This window comes from Watersipora subatra, chromosome 1, assembly GCF_963576615.1.
Source record: "Watersipora subatra chromosome 1, tzWatSuba1.1, whole genome shotgun sequence".
Lineage (NCBI taxonomy): Eukaryota > Metazoa > Bryozoa > Gymnolaemata > Cheilostomatida > Watersiporidae > Watersipora > Watersipora subatra.
In genome coordinates this window covers 8,945,007-8,966,443 of record NC_088708.1, presented here as the reverse complement: position 1 = coordinate 8,966,443, position 21,437 = coordinate 8,945,007, and the positions used below count along the sequence as shown (strand labels likewise).

General features: G+C 36.4%; 2 protein-coding genes across 3 annotated transcripts in view; one reads left to right on the top strand and one right to left on the bottom strand.

Moving 5' to 3' along the window:
• The window catches only part of LOC137409269 (phosphatidylinositol 4-kinase beta-like), a 33,495-nt gene extending 26,219 nt beyond the window's left edge, over positions 1-7,276 (top strand). The window contains exons 8-14 of one of the 2 annotated variants that reach the window (XM_068095551.1): positions 54-86; positions 513-668; positions 1,228-1,410; positions 1,970-2,235; positions 3,723-3,858; positions 4,514-4,634; positions 6,695-7,276. In XM_068095551.1, coding sequence (XP_067951652.1) covers positions 54-86; positions 513-668; positions 1,228-1,410; positions 1,970-2,235; positions 3,723-3,858; positions 4,514-4,634; positions 6,695-6,879 — 1,080 coding nt within the window. In that variant the 3' untranslated portion in view covers positions 6,880-7,276. The remainder of the gene's footprint in view (positions 1-53; positions 87-512; positions 669-1,227; positions 1,411-1,969; positions 2,236-3,722; positions 3,859-4,513; positions 4,635-6,694) is intronic. The other variant, XM_068095552.1, reaches the window with a different exon arrangement.
• Positions 7,158-13,423, bottom strand: LOC137409296 (cytochrome b-c1 complex subunit 7-like). Its single transcript, XM_068095553.1, has 4 exons — positions 13,373-13,423; positions 10,204-10,269; positions 9,582-9,754; positions 7,158-7,426 (listed from the first exon to the last, which is right to left on the bottom strand). Exons 1-4 carry the CDS (start codon positions 13,383-13,385, stop codon positions 7,346-7,348), a joined length of 333 nt encoding a protein of 110 aa, XP_067951654.1. The 5' UTR covers positions 13,386-13,423; the 3' UTR covers positions 7,158-7,345.
• Positions 13,424-21,437: the final 8,014 nt, after the last annotated feature.

The window sequence follows — 21,437 nt, the reverse complement described above, 5'->3', positions numbered from 1 at the left end:
CTAACAGATATCACATGGTCATATGCCAGCCTGTTTCTACTTGCATGCTTTAGAGCAAACCCTTGGGTCAAGCAGCCCTTTCAGAGGTAGGTTGGTGCTCCTTAGCTTAAGACTGATGTTGTTGCTGGGGCGGGTTTTCCTCTGTGTCATCATTTTGGTGACTTTATGATAAATTGTTAAAGTAATGAGGCTAGGTACAGCCCGGAGGCTTATGCCCTGGGCCGTACTAATATACTGAAAGTGCAGGTGGGTGAGGATTGTGAGTCACTATAAGCCTGTTAATGCTTTTGCCTCAGATTCGCTTATTAATAGTCCAATGCTAAGGTCAGGGGCCGGTGACATCACGTAAGGCTACTTCAAATCTAAGATTAAATCGCAACAAGCCTGACAAACCGATTTGGACTTTTAATCAATACTTTGACAAACTGATGACTATGAGGATGTTTATTATAGCAAACCAATCTCGTCACTCATTCTAAACTGATCTACCAAACATTCTTGTTATTTCTTAGTTTGCTATGAAGTCGAGGGCCAGTGACACCCTCTCTCAGTACAGTTATGAAAGTTCGCACAGCGCTGACTCCAAGGATGTATATGTAACGGCGAGTGACATCAAGCGCAGGCTCACTGAGAGTCTGCAGAGACCAGGAGGCAGAAAGAATTTCAAGGTACAAAAATTATGCTTGTATTTGTTATCTATTATTCATAAACGATTATCCATAGAATGTAATGAACAGATTTACAAAGTCAATAAATCTGGGCTGGTTTAGCTTTTAGAGTTCTTCGCTGTAACCGTGGAGCCGTATCTGAAAAGCCATGTTGAGATTGGGTGCTGTGTCTTGTTATCAAACACTATACTTTGCCTGTCCAATAAAAATAGTCAATGCTCGGCTGTGCCAATTGTGCAGCATCTACCAGGGTTAATAATCAACAAAAATGAAGATGTCAAAAACGGTGGCAGAATGATATGCCAGCAAGATTGGCAAATATATTATCTAGTCATTTGCTATGTCAGCCAACCTGCAGTAGCCGAAGTTAAAACAAAAACCAGATGCTTTACTATGTCTCTGATAGAAGTTTACAATGTATACTATATCATGCTACATATGGAAGTACTACACAGTTGCTGACAGTTGGGAGTTGTTGGTCCACAATAATTTGCACATTAATGTAACTATTACCTTCATACCTCTTTGAATGGCATACAATCGATTGTTTGTTTTACAGAGAGATCCGGATGACCCCTCGGCAACAGCCATGAAAGAGCCATGGCACCAGAAAGTCCACAGGCTCCGAGAGGCATCTCCGTATGGCCATCTAGCCAATTGGAGACTGCTGGCAGCTATCGTGAAATGTGGAGACGACTTGCGGCAAGAGCTGTTGGTACACCAGGTTCTTCTACAGCTACAGGTCAGTATTCTTTCAGTTTATGGTCAGAACTCTGACTGCTACCAGTCATTGCCCTTATATTTAGTTACATGTCAATACTCTTACAGTTACAAGTCAGTACTATCATAGCTGTAGGTCAGTGCTCTTACAGTTACATGTCAGTACTCTCATAGCTGTAGGTCAGTGCTCTTACAGTTACATGTCAGTGCTCTCATTGCTGTAGGTCAGTGCTCCTACAGTTACATGTCAGTACTCTCATTGCTGTAGGTCAGTGCTCTTACAGTTACATGTCAGTGCTCTCATAGCTGTAGGTCAGCGCTCTTACAGTTACATGTCAGTACTCTCATTGCTGTAGGTCAGTGCTCTTACAGTTACATGTCAGTGCTCTCATAGCTGTAGGTCAGTGCTCCTACAGTTACATGTCAGTGCTCTTATAACTGTAGGTCAGTGCTTTTACAGTTACATGTCAGTACTCTCATTGCTGTAGGTATTGTTTTTATATTTGTACATACTGGGATATATAGTTAGCGAGGTTTACACTTCAATGTTGACATTAAAAGATTCTCACTAATACTTGTAGCAAATATGGAAGGAGGAAAGAGTACCTCTTTGGCTCCGGCCATACACAATAACTGTCATCTCCGCAGACAGTGGTATGATAGAACCTGTTCTTAATGCTGTATCTCTGCATCAAATAAAGAAACAAAGTGAAACATCCCTGCTGCAGTATTTCATCCAAGAGCATGGACCAATCACGAGTGAGGAGTTCCTTACCGCGCAGCGTAATTTTGTACAGAGCTGCGCTGGATATTCCATTTTATGCTACCTGATGCAAGTCAAGGACAGGTAGGGGTGTTTAGCCTTGATAGACAATTGGTGTTGAATGGTCTCTGAGTTGCTAAATTTCTAATCTCTTCCACTTCTCATTTTTTAAATAGTTATAACTCAAACAGTTCAACCTAACTAGTCAGTCATATTTTAGCTGTTCATTTATGTATACCCAGTGAATGGTAGTTGTGCAGCCATTTTAACATGTTCAAAATCAATAAATCAGCCTAGCTTACTTCATAATGTGCAGACAATAAAAATTTTTACAATCACAACATAAACTTATTGCGTCAAGAAATATTTTGTGAGCCAATATTTGGTAAAAGTTCGGCTGCCCTGACTCAAGCACAACGAAATCTCTCTTAGTTCATAGCAAAACTGGCACAGTGGTGTACAAGAGCACAACTGATCAAGTACTACAATATTGTATCTAGTTGGAAAAATTAAGTGTTACCAACAGCTCTTCAGTCCGTTTAGCTAATTCAAGCCTGTCTTATTGTCTGAATCGCTACACTTACACTTCCACTCCCACTCCTGATCACCTCAACTCGTTAATTATAATGTTACATTTTAGTGCAGGTCGAACCTCTAAATATACTAAATACTATAAAGATACTGTAGCTAAGTATAATTACTAAGGTTGACATACTACATATTTTGTTACTAATTTTATATATGTACAAGTTGAGGTGATCACCTCAACTCATGATCACCTCAACTTATGACATTTTATTATATAATGGAAAATCTGAAAAATATTTGTTTCGACCTACACCTTCGAGGTGGTTTCTAACGAATTGTTCAAAATGAGACAAAATGGTGGTCAAAAGTAACAAAAACTCAGTGAAATAAAAATAAAACGTAATCAAATTTATCAAATTGAGTAATAATACTGGTAAATGTATTTAGTGTGAAGTTAAGTAAGTTCTGTCACTAACTCTATCACTAAACATACATTTTGCTGAATCTGCATTTCTGTACTCATGTTTTTAAGGTAAAGTAACAATAATAACCTTCTTAATTTTTAATACTTTATTATTTTAGTTTTTACATATAATTTGTATAATATATTAATGCTATATTTAGCTACTTCAAAAATTTATCATTGTTTCTATGTTTTGAAATGAATTAAAATACAACGATGCTGATTAATGCTATTAATTTAATATTTACTTTCTGTTCAACCGGTTTTCTCTAGAGTTACCTTGTAAGCTTATTAATGGCAACAACATGATTTTATGCCAAACATTTTTTTTTGCTTTTTAATTCAAATTAATATTTTTAATAATTGCATTAAGCTTTCGAATCATTTCATCAAAGACACAGTCTATGTTCGAGATTGCTTGTTGCACTCGAGAATAAGCTTTTTACACTAAACTAGAAGTTTGTGTATTGTTTATGCTGTGCATGCCCAGTAGATATCTGGTTACATACAACTCTGGCGAGGTGTTGTTCAAAGGTCACACATACTTGGTAAGTAATTGTTCATCAATGTTATTTTGCAGGCACAATGGTAATATACTTCTAACTGCTGATGGTCACATAATACACATTGACTATGGCTTCATCCTATCGATCTCACCGGGTAAAAATCTTGGGTTCGAGATTTCAGCCTTCAAATTGACGCATGAGTTTGTTGAAGTAAGTAACCATAATAGGTAAATATTTGTTCTCGTATGTCAGGGGTAAATAATAAGCTTAATACTGCTAGAATAGATGCATAGCGCATCCTAGACCAGGTATAGCGAGGACGATGGGTAAAAAAGTCGACGGGGGTTATGGGTGAGACTGCTTTATAATGAGTTTTTGCAGTTTTTCAAAGCTGTTTTTTCAGGTTTCAATTAAAGTTTTTTTTAAATCTTAATTTGCAACTTTTTGAAACTGCATGTTTTGCTGCTGTAAAATTGCATGTACTGCATGTTTTATTATCTTCAATGATAAAAATTATTTTTTAATTCTCTAGACACAGGTGCGTGTGTCTTCCCAGTTTTTAACATGTCAAGAGCCTCTAACATTTCTTTCACTGACCATGTTTCGGTTTTATCTTTTTTAACCTCCATTTTCTCTGTTATATTTGGTACTACATTATAACGGACCATGTTATACCTAGTTGGGTTTTCGCGGGTGGGTAAGGGAAACCCGTTGGTTAAAATCAGTCTTCTGTATGGGCTGATTTGTTGCTAGTATTTACTAAAAGAAATGTGTTCTATGTTATATAGTAAATAAGATTGTGTAACATGTCTGCCAGCTTGATCCCTATCAGTTGCTAATGAAATTTGCTTATCATTTTCAACAGGTAATGGGTGGAATTGGCAGCGACATGTATAAGTACTATAAAATCCTCATACTACAAGGTCTTATCACTGCCAGGAAGCACATGGACCGAATTATTCCTATGGTAGAGATTATGCAAGCAGGTGGGTGTTCTCATGTAGTTTCTGATTTAAACATCATAGCTATTGTTAGACATAGAAATTCAGACTCTTTGCTTTTAAAGTTGGTTCATCAGCAGCTGTACGCTCTGTTCTTGTTGGGTTAGCGTATTGAAAGATGTAAGCAGGTGTTGTATGACTCAATTGTTTTAATTAGGCTTTCAATGAAAAAGATTCACAAATCTTTAGCATATATCAGTGCACAGTGGAACCTGTACTTATGAAATTAATTCATTCCAGGAGCCTTTTTGTAAGTAGAAAATTTCGTTAGTAGATACCCATTTAAATGCCTTAATCCATCTCAAGCCCCTAAAACTTGGCATAACATTTGTATAAATTATGAATACATGTAATGATTAAAATCTGTAGCAAATACGCGCTAGAATTTTATTACTACAAAATAAATGAGAAAAGTGCACGTGGAAAGAGGCGACAAGTAAGAACTACGAATGGTGTGTTTGTTTATCTTTGGCGTTTGACTGTCTAGATGGACTTAGATAAGCGTAGACCGTGGGAAGTGGGAGAGCAGCAGTCAGACGAGTTGTTGTTTTATTGCTGTCTTAGTTTTGTTCAGAATAAATGTTCCTAAGAAGGTGAGTTGAAAGATTTATTTGCATCAGCCCGAACAAAAAAACTATATCATCGTACAGAAAACGCAGAACTAGAGTTGCTGCAAACGAAAGTTGTCCTACTTTGTATGTGATATAGGACAACTCCAAGTTATCAAATAAATGAAACCAACCACTTGTTCATTGATTTTTGTTAGCCAGTGTAACTAAGCTGTATGTTGTACCCATAAAAAAATACAAAGCAAACAAAAAATCAGAAATGCCTTTCGTACTTCGAAACATCTTTCATTAGTCGAAGCAAAATTTCCATGAAAAGACATTTCGTAGCTTAGAACTTTCATATGTAGTCTTTCGTAAATAGAGGTTCCCCTGTAATTAGCAATTGTAATCAATGCTAATGGTAGCTACTGATTACAGATATGCTTTCTGCTATTGATTAGCTGTTTTCAAAGTTTCAATCGGTACAGATACTCTATTTGTCTTTTTTGTAGCTGAGTGCCAAGTGTAATCCAAAATTGTATCACTTCTCAGAGAAAATGTTTTATTTAGTAATTCCAAATACATTTTTTTCATGCATCACAACTATTCAATTTACCACTCTTAGGCAAATCTGCAATCTAATCGCATAGTTGTAGTCTTTCAGCTAGTCAACGAAATTACAAGTGGAAGAATTTTACTTTTAAAAAAGATAAATTTATGTTTGTTAAAAATATATGTGGCGCCATGTAAAAGATTAAAAAATAAATGAATTGATTTTTTTACTGTTATGCAAAATTATCAAAAATTCATAAACTTAGCTGACTCTAGTCATCCTATATTTGTTGTGTAGGTATTTTGTGAGCACACATTGCTCAGCTTAATTAAATATAATATTCTGTTTGCAGAAAGAGTATATGCATATGCAAGTGTTTAAATAATTTTTAATGTTTCTCCTGACATTTTTAGTTTTTTGACAAAAATTTAAAATGTCAGGAAAAACATTTAAGGAAACGCAAACTTGGTTTTTAAATTTTTCCTAAATTTAAACCTGTCAGCAGGGCACTTTAAAGTTAATTGAAATCGTTCCAGCCTCTTTAGTATCTACATGTAGATTGTAAAAATATAGCATTTACTTTTGTTTGATCAAACCTCCAGTTGCAATCTTAATAGTAATACATACAGAGTTGTTTGCCCATCATATAGAGCCAATGATAGATCAAAGCTTTATTGATTTAAATAGCCCATTAATTTGTTACTGGTTCACTGCCAGAATTTATGGTCTCATAGTAATAAAACCATGATGTTGATTGGCTGAACAAGTTGTTGTTTTCACATCATAAACATACGAAAAATAATATAGGCTTCAGGTAACAATAAGATAACTCCAGGTCTGGTGTAGGGTTGCCTCCATCTCAGTTATTTGATTATATGCCATGTTTGAGGTTGTTAGATTGTTGTTGCACCACAGATGACTAATACATATAGCATTATTTGCAGGATCAGATCTGCCATGCTTTGGAAGAGGCGTGAGTACTATACGAGCTATGAAAGATAGGTTTCATCTTAACCTCACAGAAGAGCAACTGCAGGAACTCGTCGACAATATGGTCGAATCTAGCCTCAATTCTTTAACTACAAAACTTTATGACGGTTTTCAGTATTTTACCAATGGCATACTGTGATAGTAATGTGCCAAAAACCCTGATCCAGGTCTTTCGCTCCAGCTCTCCGGCGTTTCTACTAGATTGTTCAGTCTTTCCATGGGTGCTTTAATTTCACTATACTTAGATATTTATACACAACTTACCATAGATTTTATTAAAATGATAATTGTATTGAGGGTCTTTTTAAGCAGCAAGCCAATTGCATGAAGCGAGAATTGCTGCGTATCTCAGGATATGTTATCAGTACCCTCATTTATACTATTATCATAGTTGGTATGATATGATTATCAGCAACGTGTCAATGCAGTTTTTGTATTATTTTACCACTGCAGTTCAATTGTGGCATTTCATTCAAATAACGCTGTGAACTGTTTAGCAGAAAATGAAGCCAAATAAATAAATGTCCATTAGCAAATTGATAATTTTATCATATATACACAACAACTGAGCAAACACATAAATATCTCAATTCCTTCTGTAATGCCTAGCAATACTTCTTCCACCACACTTTCTCATCCATCTCATCCCTCACATCTTCTATTATCTCTTTCAGGTAGGGCTTATCCTACAAATGACAAATAGCAACAAATGACAACACATAGCAAGTATTTTGCCAAGGCTGTGACTACACCCACTGGTGAAATTTCATCATTCGCGTAGCCAATGTGTTAGACGAACATGTTAGTTTATGTCAGTAAAAAATGAACACCTCTTTCATTGGCCAAAAGAGTTGATTCCCAATGAACATAAGGTAATCCTGATTCTATTTGGTCAATTTCCAATCCAAGTTGATTTTGAGATTCACTTTCAAATGACAGCAATAGGAACAACAGCAGTATCACATCAGGAACTCTTTATGTGACACTTTCACCGGCTAATGATATGTGAAGGCTATGGTGAACATTGGAATTACAGTCGCCGCTCCTACAATATCAATAATCTGTTCCAGGAACATTTATCTTATGGGGATTTTAGTTTATATAAACAGTAAACTACATGTAAATTGCCTAATCCGTTCCAAGATCTTTCCAAACCCACCCCTTTGGCCATACAAAAGGAAAGTCTAGACTAGAGCTACTTATTCTCTCTGTTTTGTCAATGCCGTTTTTGTCCGACAATTTATCACGGCGAACTCAAATGTCATGAAACTTGTAAACATATAACGCTATACCTATGTCATTTTTCCTCTCACAAGTCTGGCGAGTGACTGACAGCGACACTTCAAAGTTAGTCACAAAATTATCATTAATTAAATCAAATTTATCAACTCGCACCGACTTTACACTTCACATTATATGGATTTTTATGCAATATGAAGCAAAAACTACATAAACTCTTCATGTTATGTGCAATTTACGTTATAAGAGCCTCTACTGTATACAAGCAACTTCAAAATAATTCATTCATTTTTATTCACTTTGTTTTATTTTACTATCATCACTAACATTAGCATTTGTCTTCTTGAGCAAAAATGTAATGCCAAAATTGTTGAAGGCCCAACATTAATAATAACAGAAAACCAGGAAAGATGTCAGCCCTCTGTCTAACTCGGTATAAAGGATGTCATAGCTCAGTCTACGCCAATTCTCAGTGGTCAATGCATTTGTGAGCGCAATGCATTGTTTAGCTGCATGAACAAGTAGCCGCAGTAGATACCGCTGTTACATATAAGTACCTGAAGCACCCATTAAGTTTTTGAGCAGTGGAACAACTTAGACAAGACAGTTCCATTTGACCATGTGTTGTAAGGAAATTTGTTCCAACAGATGAAGATTTTTACTGACATAAAAATCTCAAAGCTTTGTATGTTGAGACTTGACTGTACGTAAATTGAACTTAAAACCTTTAAGAAGAATGTGTAGTCAAGTACGATGATATAAATGTAGTAGATTACTCTCTCTGGACTTAAAAAGAATACAACTCCATAAGTGCAATGGGCTCACTTTTTAGGCATTCACGAATATTGTGTTACTGCAGCCATGGACAATATTAATTACTGCTTCAACTGTCATAAGAAATGTAATTTTGAGAATACCTAGATTTGGCAGAGAGCAATCCTACCAAGAGTGCACACTGCCAACAGTAGCATGCTAGTAATTATTGATAAGATATATGATGCCTTCTTACAGAGAACTGCAACAACAATGTCTCATTTTCTGATTGCAGATCTTGTGGGTTTGCAGACAATGCACCACATGCATGATTACTAAGTGTAAGCAGTTTACGGCATACAATTACCTAATGCATATGCACACCGGTAGATTAGCAGTTACATATCTTTAATGTTGAGCTTTTAAGACCTCAGTAGACAGCGTCTACTACAAGGATAAACAAACTTCTACTTTAAATTAATACCTTTTATGATGTGCTAAGGCTATGTGCGTTCTAAGGCTAAGTTTAAAACTTATTAAGTTTAATTTGCTCATTTGTTACTTTCTCATGTGATGTATGCATTGAATCAGGGTGCTGATTAAATGCATATATCATAGTGCAGTAAGCCAATGGTATACTGCACTCGTGCTCAAATCAATGTGTAACTCAGATCAGAGGAAATTCTTTAACCTGACATTAGATTGGAGCCTTACAACAGCCAGTATAAAATTAGCAAGTGTTTATGCTTTTGAACCCTTGCAACGCGTTTGAAAGTGAAATCTTAATACTTAGTCTTACAGAACATGATTTAAAAAAATTTACGAGTTGAAAGGGTACATCGAACTTGCCTCTTCATAAACAGTCCACTCAGACTTGGGAAGGAGTTCTTTTTGCAAAGAGAGCTGAACAGCTCTGCTAATTCGAAACTCTCTCTCATAAAATGTTTTTCTAGGCAGCCTTCTTAGTGCCTCTTTCACGTCAGTCTGACCTTCATCGTAGTTCACGTCATCACTCTTGAGCCCTGCCATTATTCAGTCAAATATAATCATACTGCCACAAAGCATCAAACAATGATGATCAGCAGTGTTGTATATGCTGGGCATTTATGCTTAAATAACTTTGCATGCTCAAACGTGTTCAGCAGATAGATATGCGCAAGCTTACAAGAAAAACTTCAGCAGAAATTTGCTGGGTTGTTATCGAAGGAATGGTAACTGTGCAATGGTCTGGTTCATTGAACACTGCAAACTCAACTTCTAAAGTGTTACTCTATCCAGCAGTCATAACGCGCTTCTCAATTTGTCATTAGTTAGTATAGCTGAGACTGAAGAGCTCTGTCATAAATCTAAATAGCTTGTATACTTGTAAGGTGATGTATGGCAATCATCAAAAGCAACTGTAAGTGGCTGAGGACATTATAAACTGATCGGTGTTGAAAACCGTTCTGGATGAAAAAAAAACTATACTTACCTAGTTGTGGAAAGTAGCACCTGTAGTAATACCACTTTTGGAGTTTTTGCACGGGGTTGGCAACATCTAAATAAAATAATATACTATTTTACATGAACATAGACGGTTAGTGAACAGAAGAGTGATGACAACAGCTCCAAATAACTAATGCACAAATCAGTATTAGACTGATACTATTAGTCGCTAGGTTACTTCCTGAAATGGAATAAAATAATATTTCAAGAAACATTTACAACTTATATACAGCAATCAATTGTTGAGATTTAATAATTCCAAGGCCAGATCTAATGAAACAATTGAGAATCAAAACAAAAGGGTTAAACTAGTTTTTGGAAACCCGCTGGAGTGAAAGTGCTTTCGGGATTGCATGTTTGACACAAAGTATGGTATTGGCAAAAGAGTCTTCGTATTTTGGCGAAACTGTGGAAGGAAATGGCCAGTGAGCAGGCATTCTTTTACCCCCCTTTTGTCTCCATTTTTACACGAGGTGGTTCAATATAGTGCATGGAAGGCATTGAATAAAACTAATTGCTAACAGCGTGCAATGAGCCAACTAGCTAGCGCTTCCTCAAGCCTGTAATTACGTCATCTTATGAAAATCCTGATTAAACATAGAATTTAGCATCAATTTTATTAAGTCATCTTCTATATTTAAACCCATGACTTTTATGAGCAGCGCAAAAGAAAGTGTTGAAATGTGCATTAATGCTTTATTACCAAACCTGCATATGCACTAACATGGATATGCATATGCACTAAACGCGCAAGGTAAATCATAACCTATAGGTGTTAAGAGAACCAACCGACATCATAGTTATGCTGCCGAAATTCAGTGTATTTACATGAATATGTTATAGGTTTTGGTTTGCTTGCTAATAACTTTTCCAGAATTAAATTTTATGAAACGGGTGTCATAAAAAATTCTACTCTCTATGCTATTAGGCAAAATGTCTTATTTTAATCATTTGCAAGCATTAGCAGACATATTCAGCTAGATGTTATGATAGTAAGTTGATTGCATCACATTACATCGAACAAACCTCCGGGCCTTGACACATCACCATGTTTCTGCACAAATGCTACAGAATTCACTTAAATCTTGCCTTTGATTAGAAGGTTTTCAAATCAAATTCAAAATGCTTTTCAGCACAAAATACATGTAGCAATTAATAAAAAATCTCCTTTTTATTGGCAACAATTTTAAAATCCTGAAAATTGCTACATAACTTCAAGAATTTTAGTACGTTCACATCAAACAGCAAGCAATTGCATTCTAAACACCGCAATATTCACATAGCCTTCTAAGATAAGCAAGCCAACCATGGATAGCGTTTGCCAAATAATAAATTTAGTATTTTAGGATGATCCTTTCAACTAATATCTTCAACTAATTATTGGTTTGAGATTTTGTGTCAGTTTTGCGAATGTGAGTAAAAGTTTTTGCGTCAAATGTATAGAGCACTCAACTTCTGTTAGATAATGTTCTTTACATAGACAGAAAATTATATAGTTAATAATGCATTAGCTTTGTCTGAACAACCGAGATGCTGTGAGATGAAGATTCCAATAACTGATTCCCGTATTCCAGTAACTCTAGTCACCTTTGCTTTGTAAATGCTTATATTTCAACTTGTTGTAAGTGCACCTTGTTTTCAAGATTATTTTAAAGAAGTAACTTCAAAGGTATAAACAATTTTGAGCTAAAAATTTTAAAACTATAGCCGCTTCAAAATACCTTTCATCAAAGCTTACATAATTGTTCAAGGCTGTACAGTGTACAGTCACATGATATTATTACTATTTGATATATTAAAAAACTTCTAAGTTTTCAAGTAGACGTTTTCAACTAAATTTGGTCAATTTAAATCTGCCAGGTTGAACAATAACTATTAGTAGTTTTAGGAAATGTTGATACAGGCAAGGCATTGAGTAATCCAACAATAGTTTTACCACCACAAGCAATACTTATGATGGAAGTTATAAAATAGCTTGCTATATCTAATAACTCTTGAAAAATAGTTACAGTTGACAACCGTTACATTTGTTTTTAAATAATTTTGTGTAGAGCCTTGTTTTTAGGGCCTTGTTTTTAATGACACTTAAGAAGTATGTATAAAAAGAAAACAAATTTTATTACATGTATTACAGGCATTACTATTAGCTTATATATATGATGCAAAAACATCGCATCAAACATCCAACCCTCAGTAACCTGCCTACTATTTGGGTTCACAGACTAAGCTGTTTATTAAGTTGTCTTGTTACCGGTAGCCAATTATTTTAACAACGATTAAAATCTCAGATTAAAAACTTTGCAGTGAGGTGTCCGTTGTAAATATTGCACAAAAACAAAAAGGCTGCACAAATTACCAAATAATGTAAAATAATTTTATGCACTGTTGTTTTTTATATCTTTGTAATCATTGCCATTGGGAAACTACACCATAAAACTGGTGGTTTCCCAATAGGAACCATTGGGAAACTACACCATAAAACTGGTGGTTTCCCAATGGGAACCATTGGGAAACTACACCATAAAACTGGTATAGTTCCCCAATGGGAACCATTGGGAAACTACACCATAAAACTGGTGTAGTTTCCCAATGGCAATGAGAAACAATAGAAACTACACCGTGCATATTATTTGTAACGGCGGATAGTGAATGCCATCAGTAGAAAAAATGAGTTGGTTCGGAATGGTTTTTTTCAAAGCATGTTTTGTCAAATCATATTAAAAAATTTAATCAATCACCATTGTGTTAACGACAGGTGTCAAAATAAATAATGGACTTAGGCCTACTTGTTATTATAGCTAAGTTGGCTGCCATATCTCAATATTGTTAGTAAGTGAATTATATTCGTAAGAATCGTTATTAATTAAACACTTCAATGTCAAACTGTTAACATTTGGTTTGTTTCATCATAAATTAGTCAAACAATCAAACGTAGTGAAATGGTATTTTGTAGGACTTGACTCTGATTTATTGACGTGCGCCTCAGACATGGATCATAAGTGAACACATAGAAGGCAGTAGCGTCACGTTAACAATTTGTCATACAACCTTGAGAATAATAAAATATGACTTGATAAAATTAAATGTAAATGTAAACACACTTGTATAATAGAAACTTCAATTCTGTTACCTAACTCAGGTATTATTGTACCTACTTTTCGCTGCCATCTTCGAAGCCGGCACTAAAACTGAGAATCACTCTTTGGAGAAAAAGGAGTTATGCGAAGCGAGGCGATCGATATCGCGCTGTTAATCTTGGCAACCCCCATAAAGTGCTTGTGCACACAATATTTGTACATAGTAATAATTATGCGTTTCTAAATTACTAAATATCGATGTTTATTGAGTCATTACCGTATACGTGATGTATTTTGGCTCGAAAGAGTGTATTTGTTAAAGCGTGAGTTCGTTATTCATGCGCTGTACCATATGTTTTGTTTAAACGGCCATCTTTCTTTGGGTAGCAACGCCTAGCAACAGATACATAATTGACTACGCGTTAGTATCTGTATAACCAATAATATACAGCCCCAGCCCCCTGGGGGGGGGGCCTGTATTTCATTGGTGTAACATCTATTTAAACATTTTAACCAAACATCTTAACTTATTACCATTATTAATTATCAATTTAAAAAATTCGCTTGACTGTTGGATTATTTTTAGTTTACATTCAGCTAGCTTGATGAAGTTTAGTGCTAGTGTCAAGGGAGAAATTTGTTATTTAGGTCTAATTTATTATATTTATTTAAAGTTTATTATGATAATGAATATAAAAAGTAGGCTAATAATAATAATTTGATATTTAAATAATAATATGAAATGTATCGTTTTTGTGAGTTTCCTTTGAGTGAAATACTACAATGGTTCTATGGTTCTATGTGTAATGGTTAGCCTCTGGACCTTGAGTTCAATTTCTCCCAAGACAAATTTTGACCGCAGACAAAGTGGCACTTCTGCCCCAGAAAATCAGACCGTTGCTATAAAGCAAAATTGAAATACCAACTCAATCAATGGAGATGGGCACTACTATAGTTATCCTTGCAATTTGTTTTGATAGTAAGGCGTTGCTGTATCGATGAGCCCAAGTATCAAGTATTATTGAGATTATGAGGCCTACTATCTTTTGTAGGCAACTATCTGCAGGTAATTATCTTATAATTGACAATAACACGCCAGTGGTTTGTTTCTAAGTGTCTGCAAACTCTATTTTCCTCTAAAGGTCAAAATAACAATTATTCTGTCAAGGCTTACTAGCTCAAGCAAAAATAACAATATGCTTAGCCCTATTTGTTATGGCCTTACTAGGTTAAATGAGTACGTATCTGTTAGGCGTGTAGCAGTAGCTCTTACTGTAAACAGGGGCGGCTGAGTTAACTCTCTTCTCTCAGGGCTTTATGGCTTCCTGGCTTGCCACCTCTTGGGTGAATCGTGTTTGTTGAGTCTATCCTCGGCGCGCTGGTTGCTGCTGGCTCCTTGGCTATCTTGGGCTTATGTTAATCCTCCTATCTTGGCTCTTCCTTGCGGCGCCCCTTTGTCGTCTGGCTCGCTGCCAGCTTCTCCCCTGCGGCTCCCCTTTGCCGTCTGGCTCGCTGCCAGCTTCTCCTTTGCGGCTCCCCTTTGCCGTCTGGCTCGCTGCCAGCTTCTCCTTTGCGGCTCCCCTTTGCCGTCTGGCTCGCTGCCAGCTTCTCCTTTGCGGCTCCCCTTTGCCGTCTGGCTCGCTGCCAGCTTCTCCTGCTCTTTCCTTGATTTTGCCCCTCTTTTATACTTGTCCTTGAGCCATTGTCGAATGTCATTGGTTGGTTGTGTTTTACTTGCGGTCTTTGCGTAAGCTTTTGTGTAATTTCTATTTCAGATTCCTTGCGGTGAGCTAAAATTCCTTACTGTGGTTGGGATTCCATGACGACAAGCGAATGAGAAGTGAAAAATATTCTAAGTCCGGTAACAAATTGTACAAAACTGGCCATAACTCAAAAACTAACAATGGCAGCATTATAAAATTAATTTTACAGTAATCCTCGTTCTAAGACGCTATTAGCTAGCTAATTTATATGAAGCAAGAGAAACTATTATCATATTATGCCATTCTTTTTACAACCATTTTGTCGATATTTTCTTATAAAATACAATATCTGTGTTAATGAATAATTATACTATATTTTTCTACTGCTCTACAATACAACATTTTCTAGACTATAATGATGCCATAAGCTATAACTAAATATACTAAATAAAGTGTTGTAAATGATTCTTCCACTGATGGCTGGTTGCTGATCTGGTGCACGCCGGCTGCTTCTTCGCTTCAACAAGTCATAAATTTGGCTGGCTCCTGTAATATTGGCGATATACCTCCATTTTTGCCTGATACTCTGTAGAGTTGTTTGCTTCGCTGAATATCCATTAATAATTGTTGTAACCAGTTAGTCTCTTTCATATTAAGTGGTGTTGATCAATAATAATCGTGATTTAGTAACAATTTTATGCTGTTTTTCATTCATTAAACTTTTCATTATAATGATCAGACAACTCCCAATCGAACTGATGTCCCATATATTCATATTGCATTGCATCAGCTGTGATGGTTGGACAACTCCCATGATTGATATTTCTAGCAGCATAGCAATTGCCATATATTTCATGTCTGCTTATTGATGCATCACAGTGTTTGGTGCAATGTTTTGCAGCAGTTGTGGTATTAGGTGATCCCACAATTAATCATTTCTTTTGACTTTTGGTCATCTATTGCTTCAAACCCTGACACTAGCTTCATGCAGTTTCTGTGAAAGTATAAAATATAATACGAAAGAATATATGAAAAATAATTAAATAAACTTTATAATGGAGTAATGTTTAAAATGAGATAGCCTTACGTTTTAACAATAATTTGCTTGTAGCATTAACGGTCTATATGCTGCTCATTCACTCATGCTATAAAGTCAAACAAAATTATATCATTAAGCATAGAAAAGTCATAACCTATGAAACTATGAAATAATGACTATGACTTATTTGCTCTTTAAACAGCTATCAAAAGTAGCATTGCAATTTGAAGCCTATACCAAAATTACTATCAAAGTGGCTATCAAATTATTTTTACAAAAAATTAAACAACAAGATTTAGTTAATACAATTTTGTCTATTTATTAATCATTGTTAGTGAACAAACAGAAGCTACATTAAATCTCTATATTACCATAATCACTTGGCTATGCTAAAACAATATTCACAACCAGCCTGCTAATTACTTATCTCTAAAAAACAGGCAAGTTTATAATAGAGTCACACTACTCTTTGCTATTGTTCTTTGTCTGCAAACCACAAGATCTGCTACTCACCAATCAGACAGTGTTGTTGCAGTTCTCTCTAAGAAGGCATCATCTATCTTATCAATAATTACTAGCATGCTACTGTTGGCAGTGTGCACTCTTGGTAGGATTGCTCTCTGCCAAATCTAGGTATTCTCAAAATTACATTGCTTATGACAGTTGAAGCAGTAATTAATATTGTCCATGGCTGCAGTAACACAATATTCGTGAATGCCTAAAAAGTGAGCCCATTGCACTTAAGGGAGTTATGTTCTTTTTAAGTCAAGAGAGAGTAATCTACTACATGTATATCATCATACTTGACTACACGTTCTTCTTAAAGTTTTCAAGTTCAATTTTCGTACAGTATCAATGATATACTCATTGATAGTGTTGATGGCTAAAGTAGCATTTGTGGTATGTTCATCAAACACTCAGTTTATTCAAATTCAAAACGCAAGTGAATCTCTAACACAACGTCATTGCACCAAGCATGACGTAATGTAAGCATTGCAACAGGCTGTACATTCTACATAGGCAATACATTCTACATCCCCTTTTGATCTCAAGATCAACTGTTGTAAAACCATACAGCATAACATCTAATAGATCTCAGGATTAACTGACTTGTACAACCATTACAGCCCAAAATTTGATAACCACTTAGGAAGACGTCTATCTCGAACAGGTCTGTTTTCAAAGTCACTATTTTGATCGAGATCAGAGTCAACAGGCTCTCGATTCAACTGAGCGTTATTATCCAGCAGGTCTGAGGTATTAAACTCAACTTCGACCTGATTAGACTCTCTAGTTGGCCCAATTGATACATGTATACCATCTACAATGTCGTCTTGATGAGCCAATCTAAGGTCAGACACATGCCTATTTGTGCCATCGACTTCAACTGAAGTGCTAGAATTTATCTTTGTCACTTTTTGGCATTTCCACTAATCAAAGCGCCTAGCATTAACTGGCTTGACATAAACAGTGTCTCCAACTTTGTATGGGATAAGGCTGCAGTCTCTAATGTCACTAAGCTTTTGTGGTATTTCTGTCAAATTGGTCGCCCCTGCTAAGTCACTGCGGTAGCTGTATAGTTCTTCCACAGGCACTATACCATTGGAGTTTGGTGAATTGTTATACCAATATGCCATTTCTTCAGGTCTTTTACCAGTTCTCATGACTGCTCTTTTTATAGTACGGTAATGTCTTTCAATTATTCCATTTTCAGTAGGTTTATAGGCACAGCTGAGGATCTGCTCTACACTCCATTTCTGAAGAAACTCTTTCATTCTAGCGCTTGTGAAACATGGGCCATTGTCACTCAAAAACTCCTTAGGAGGTCCACGTTCTCAAAACACATTGTCCAACTGTTTGATTACTACATCTGATTTTTCATTAGCCAGTTTGAACCAAAGAGAAAACCTGCTAGGCCCACAGTCAATAATAGTCAAATAAGGTCAACTGTTCACATGAGTAATATCTGATGCAAGGCGCTCCCATACATTTGCTACATTTAGCTGACCATGATCCCATTTGATTGGATGAAGATCTACACTGTTACACATAAGACAAGTTTTCACTACTTGCTCAACTGTCTTTCTTGATTGTTCGTCCAAGTTTTTTCTGTGCCAAGTACAGGGTTTTGCTGACACCAAAGTGGTTGTCTTGATGAACTTTCTTTACGTCTTCTATCTCTTCTGTGTTACAAAGTACAACCCCTCAGCATGCAACAACTTGTAGCCATTTCTTTGGTACTCTGGTTAGGACATCCGACTTGTTCTCACCTGATGGAACAAGTTTGATCATTAGTGTTAACCCATATTCATCAATTAGCTGACCAATAATTCCAAGTCTACGTCGAATGATCAACTCACTGAGGCCAGTAACCTTAAGCCTTCTAGTATCTTCTATCACTGAATTTATCCACCCATAAACAGTAGCTGAATCTGTGATCACTTGCACATTTGTCATTTTCCACTTTAGCACTAGGTTGATTCCTTTCAATGCAGCTTCTAGCTCAGCAACATTTATATGAGCACCATCATCCTCTTTACGTAGCCATGCTGCATCCTCAACAGTGTAACCATCTACCTCCAGAGACACTCCGAGAGCCAAGTTGCTGGCATCACACCACACAGTACACTGAGAGGTCTTCTTGACATTCCACTTGCCTCTCACTGGGTCTTGCTCTTGTACTCTTTGAAATATTTCATCCAACAAAGATTTCACAGAACTAGGAACTGTTTCAGACCAGTCTATGTCATTGGTCAATCTCTTTACATAGCTACAAGCAACTCTTAACCATCCAGCAACTGGGTAATGTCCAACTAGTTTGCCACAAATGGAAAAAAGGTCTATTTTTGTAACCTTTTCTGAAACTACAGACAAATCACCATCTTGCTTCCAGTTTTACTGACCATCTTCTGCATTGTTTACTCTAGACCCAACACACGAGTATCTGATAGTGTCAATGGGTCTTTTGCCTCAAGTCTAAACCTTAGTAAGTGAGCTTTAACAACATCAACATGAACCAACTCCTCGTTTACCCAAATGTCATCAATGTAGTGATCAGTTCCATTGCAAATCTGTTCATCCAATGAGAGCATTTTTTCTATGATCTTGGACATTATCTTGGGAGCAACATTCAAACCAAATCCCATGCGTGTCATTACATGCGTTTTACCGCTGTACTTCACTGCCTGGAATCTTTTCAGACTGGGCTCTATATGAATTTGTAGATAAGCCTTATTCAAATCTAACAGACATGCTTTGCTTCCCCCTAACCTCCAATCTCGCAGTTTTTCTTGGCAAATTGCAGTCTCAACACCTGGATTACTGTGAATATAGTTGTTTAGTTCACGGTAATCCATAACAGGACGAATCTTATTGGGCTTGTTTGGTCATTTTGTGGCCATCAATGGAATTATCCCCTCTACATGACCATGGACTCTGCTATCATATAACTCCAGCCATTCATCATCTATCCAGCGTTGCACTTCTTCATCAAACACTTTTCTGTCATCATCATTTATCTTGTATTCAGAGCAATGATTTTGTCAAATCGGTTCATCAACTTTCCATTTCCATTTGACAAAACCATGCACTACCATCAAACCATGCTATGAAATCTTTATCATCAATCTCTAAACTACTCTGGTGTCTTGTGCCAACACTTATCACTGGCACCTCACCACCAAATTTAACACCATTGTGAACATCAACATTAACTCCACCGAGTTTAGCAATAGCATCCATTCCCGATATCACTTGTGCTCCACCTACTAGTGCTGACGCAATCAAGCACTGCAGAGGAAGCTCTTCATTTCCTGTGACATTGACTTCTAAAACAGTTTCACCCTTACACCCAGTAGTTTTACCATTTAACATGCTGACAATTCGAACAAGGCCGCTAGGCCTTTTACCCAATTTAACACAAAAATCATCTAAAACCACAGTCTGTTCACAACCAGTATCTACAAGAGCTCTTACCGATACTTTGTTTACATATACATGTATATCAATAAATGGTAGCACCTCTTTGTTCAGTGACTTGTAGCGGGGGAAGTATCCGGTGCAGACACTCCCCCATTCTCGTTTCCCTTAGCCTTAGAGCAATTCCTAACTATGTGATTGCCAAGCTCTTGACAGTTGTAACACTTTATTAGCCTTTTTGCACTTTTTACAACCTTGGATGGGCACTGGTGGGCTCCATGACCTCTGCCATTACAAATTGAACAAATCTGTCCAGCAGGTTTTGAGCCTACATACCCCATTGCGCAGACTCCTTGTGCTCCTCCATTGCTAGACATAATCATGCTGGCTCTGGTGGCCAACTCTGACAACGAAAGTTTTTCAACTGCTGAAATGGATTTTATCTGGGTAGCTACATCAATTGGTAACCCAGCCACAAAAGCACGCTTCAACAAGGGTTCTGGTACTGTTTGGCCAATCAGAGCTACTAGCCTACGCAAATCTGTCAGGTAAACATCAACAGTTTCTCCTTCTTTGTATATCCTTCTTTGTAGTTGTCCATATGCGCAAAAGCTATTTACTCCAAAAGCAGTCATTAGCTCCTGTTTAATCAGTGCATAATCCTTTTTAGTGTTGGCTGACAGTTGTTTATAAATCGCGAATGCCTGTCCAGACAGAAAGAGTAGCACAAAAGATTTCAACTCCGTAATATTCTGCAGCTCAGCTACAAGCTCTAACTTGTCACACCACTCAGAATAGTCACCACTCTTCTCTACGTCTTCATAGGTTTTATTCAAGTCTGAAAGTTTTACTGCCATTATTGTCACAGTTTTGCCGAAATAGCTTGTGGTATGTTTATCAAACACTCAGTTTATTCAAATTCAAAATGCAAGTGAATCTCTAACACAAAGTCATTGCATCAAGCATGACGTAATGTAAGCATTGCAATAGGCTGTACATTTTACATAGGCAATAGGCAATACATTCTACAGCATTATGTTCATGAACGCTTAAAAAGTGAATCACCTCACTTATGGAGTTGTCTTCTTTTCAAATCAAAAAAGTATTTTACTGCATGAATGTCATTGTATTTGACCAGGCAAATGTTTTTTCAAGCTTTAAACTGTTCAATTTACATCACACAAGTCTTTGCTTACAAAGCTTTGAGATTTTTTATGTTACTGTTAGTAAAAATCTTCATCTGTTGGAACAAATATCCTTATAAAATGAAATTCTATTTTGGTTAAGTTGTTCCAACGCTCAAAAACTCAATGATAGATGCTTCAGGTACTTATACATAGCAGCAGTATTTGCTGTGACTCCATTCGTTTATGCTGCTCAATTACACATTGTGCCCACAAATGAATTGATCACTGATAATTGGTCTAAACTGAGTTACAGCCTAACATCCTTCTCAGTTTTCTGTTACGTGTATCATTAATGT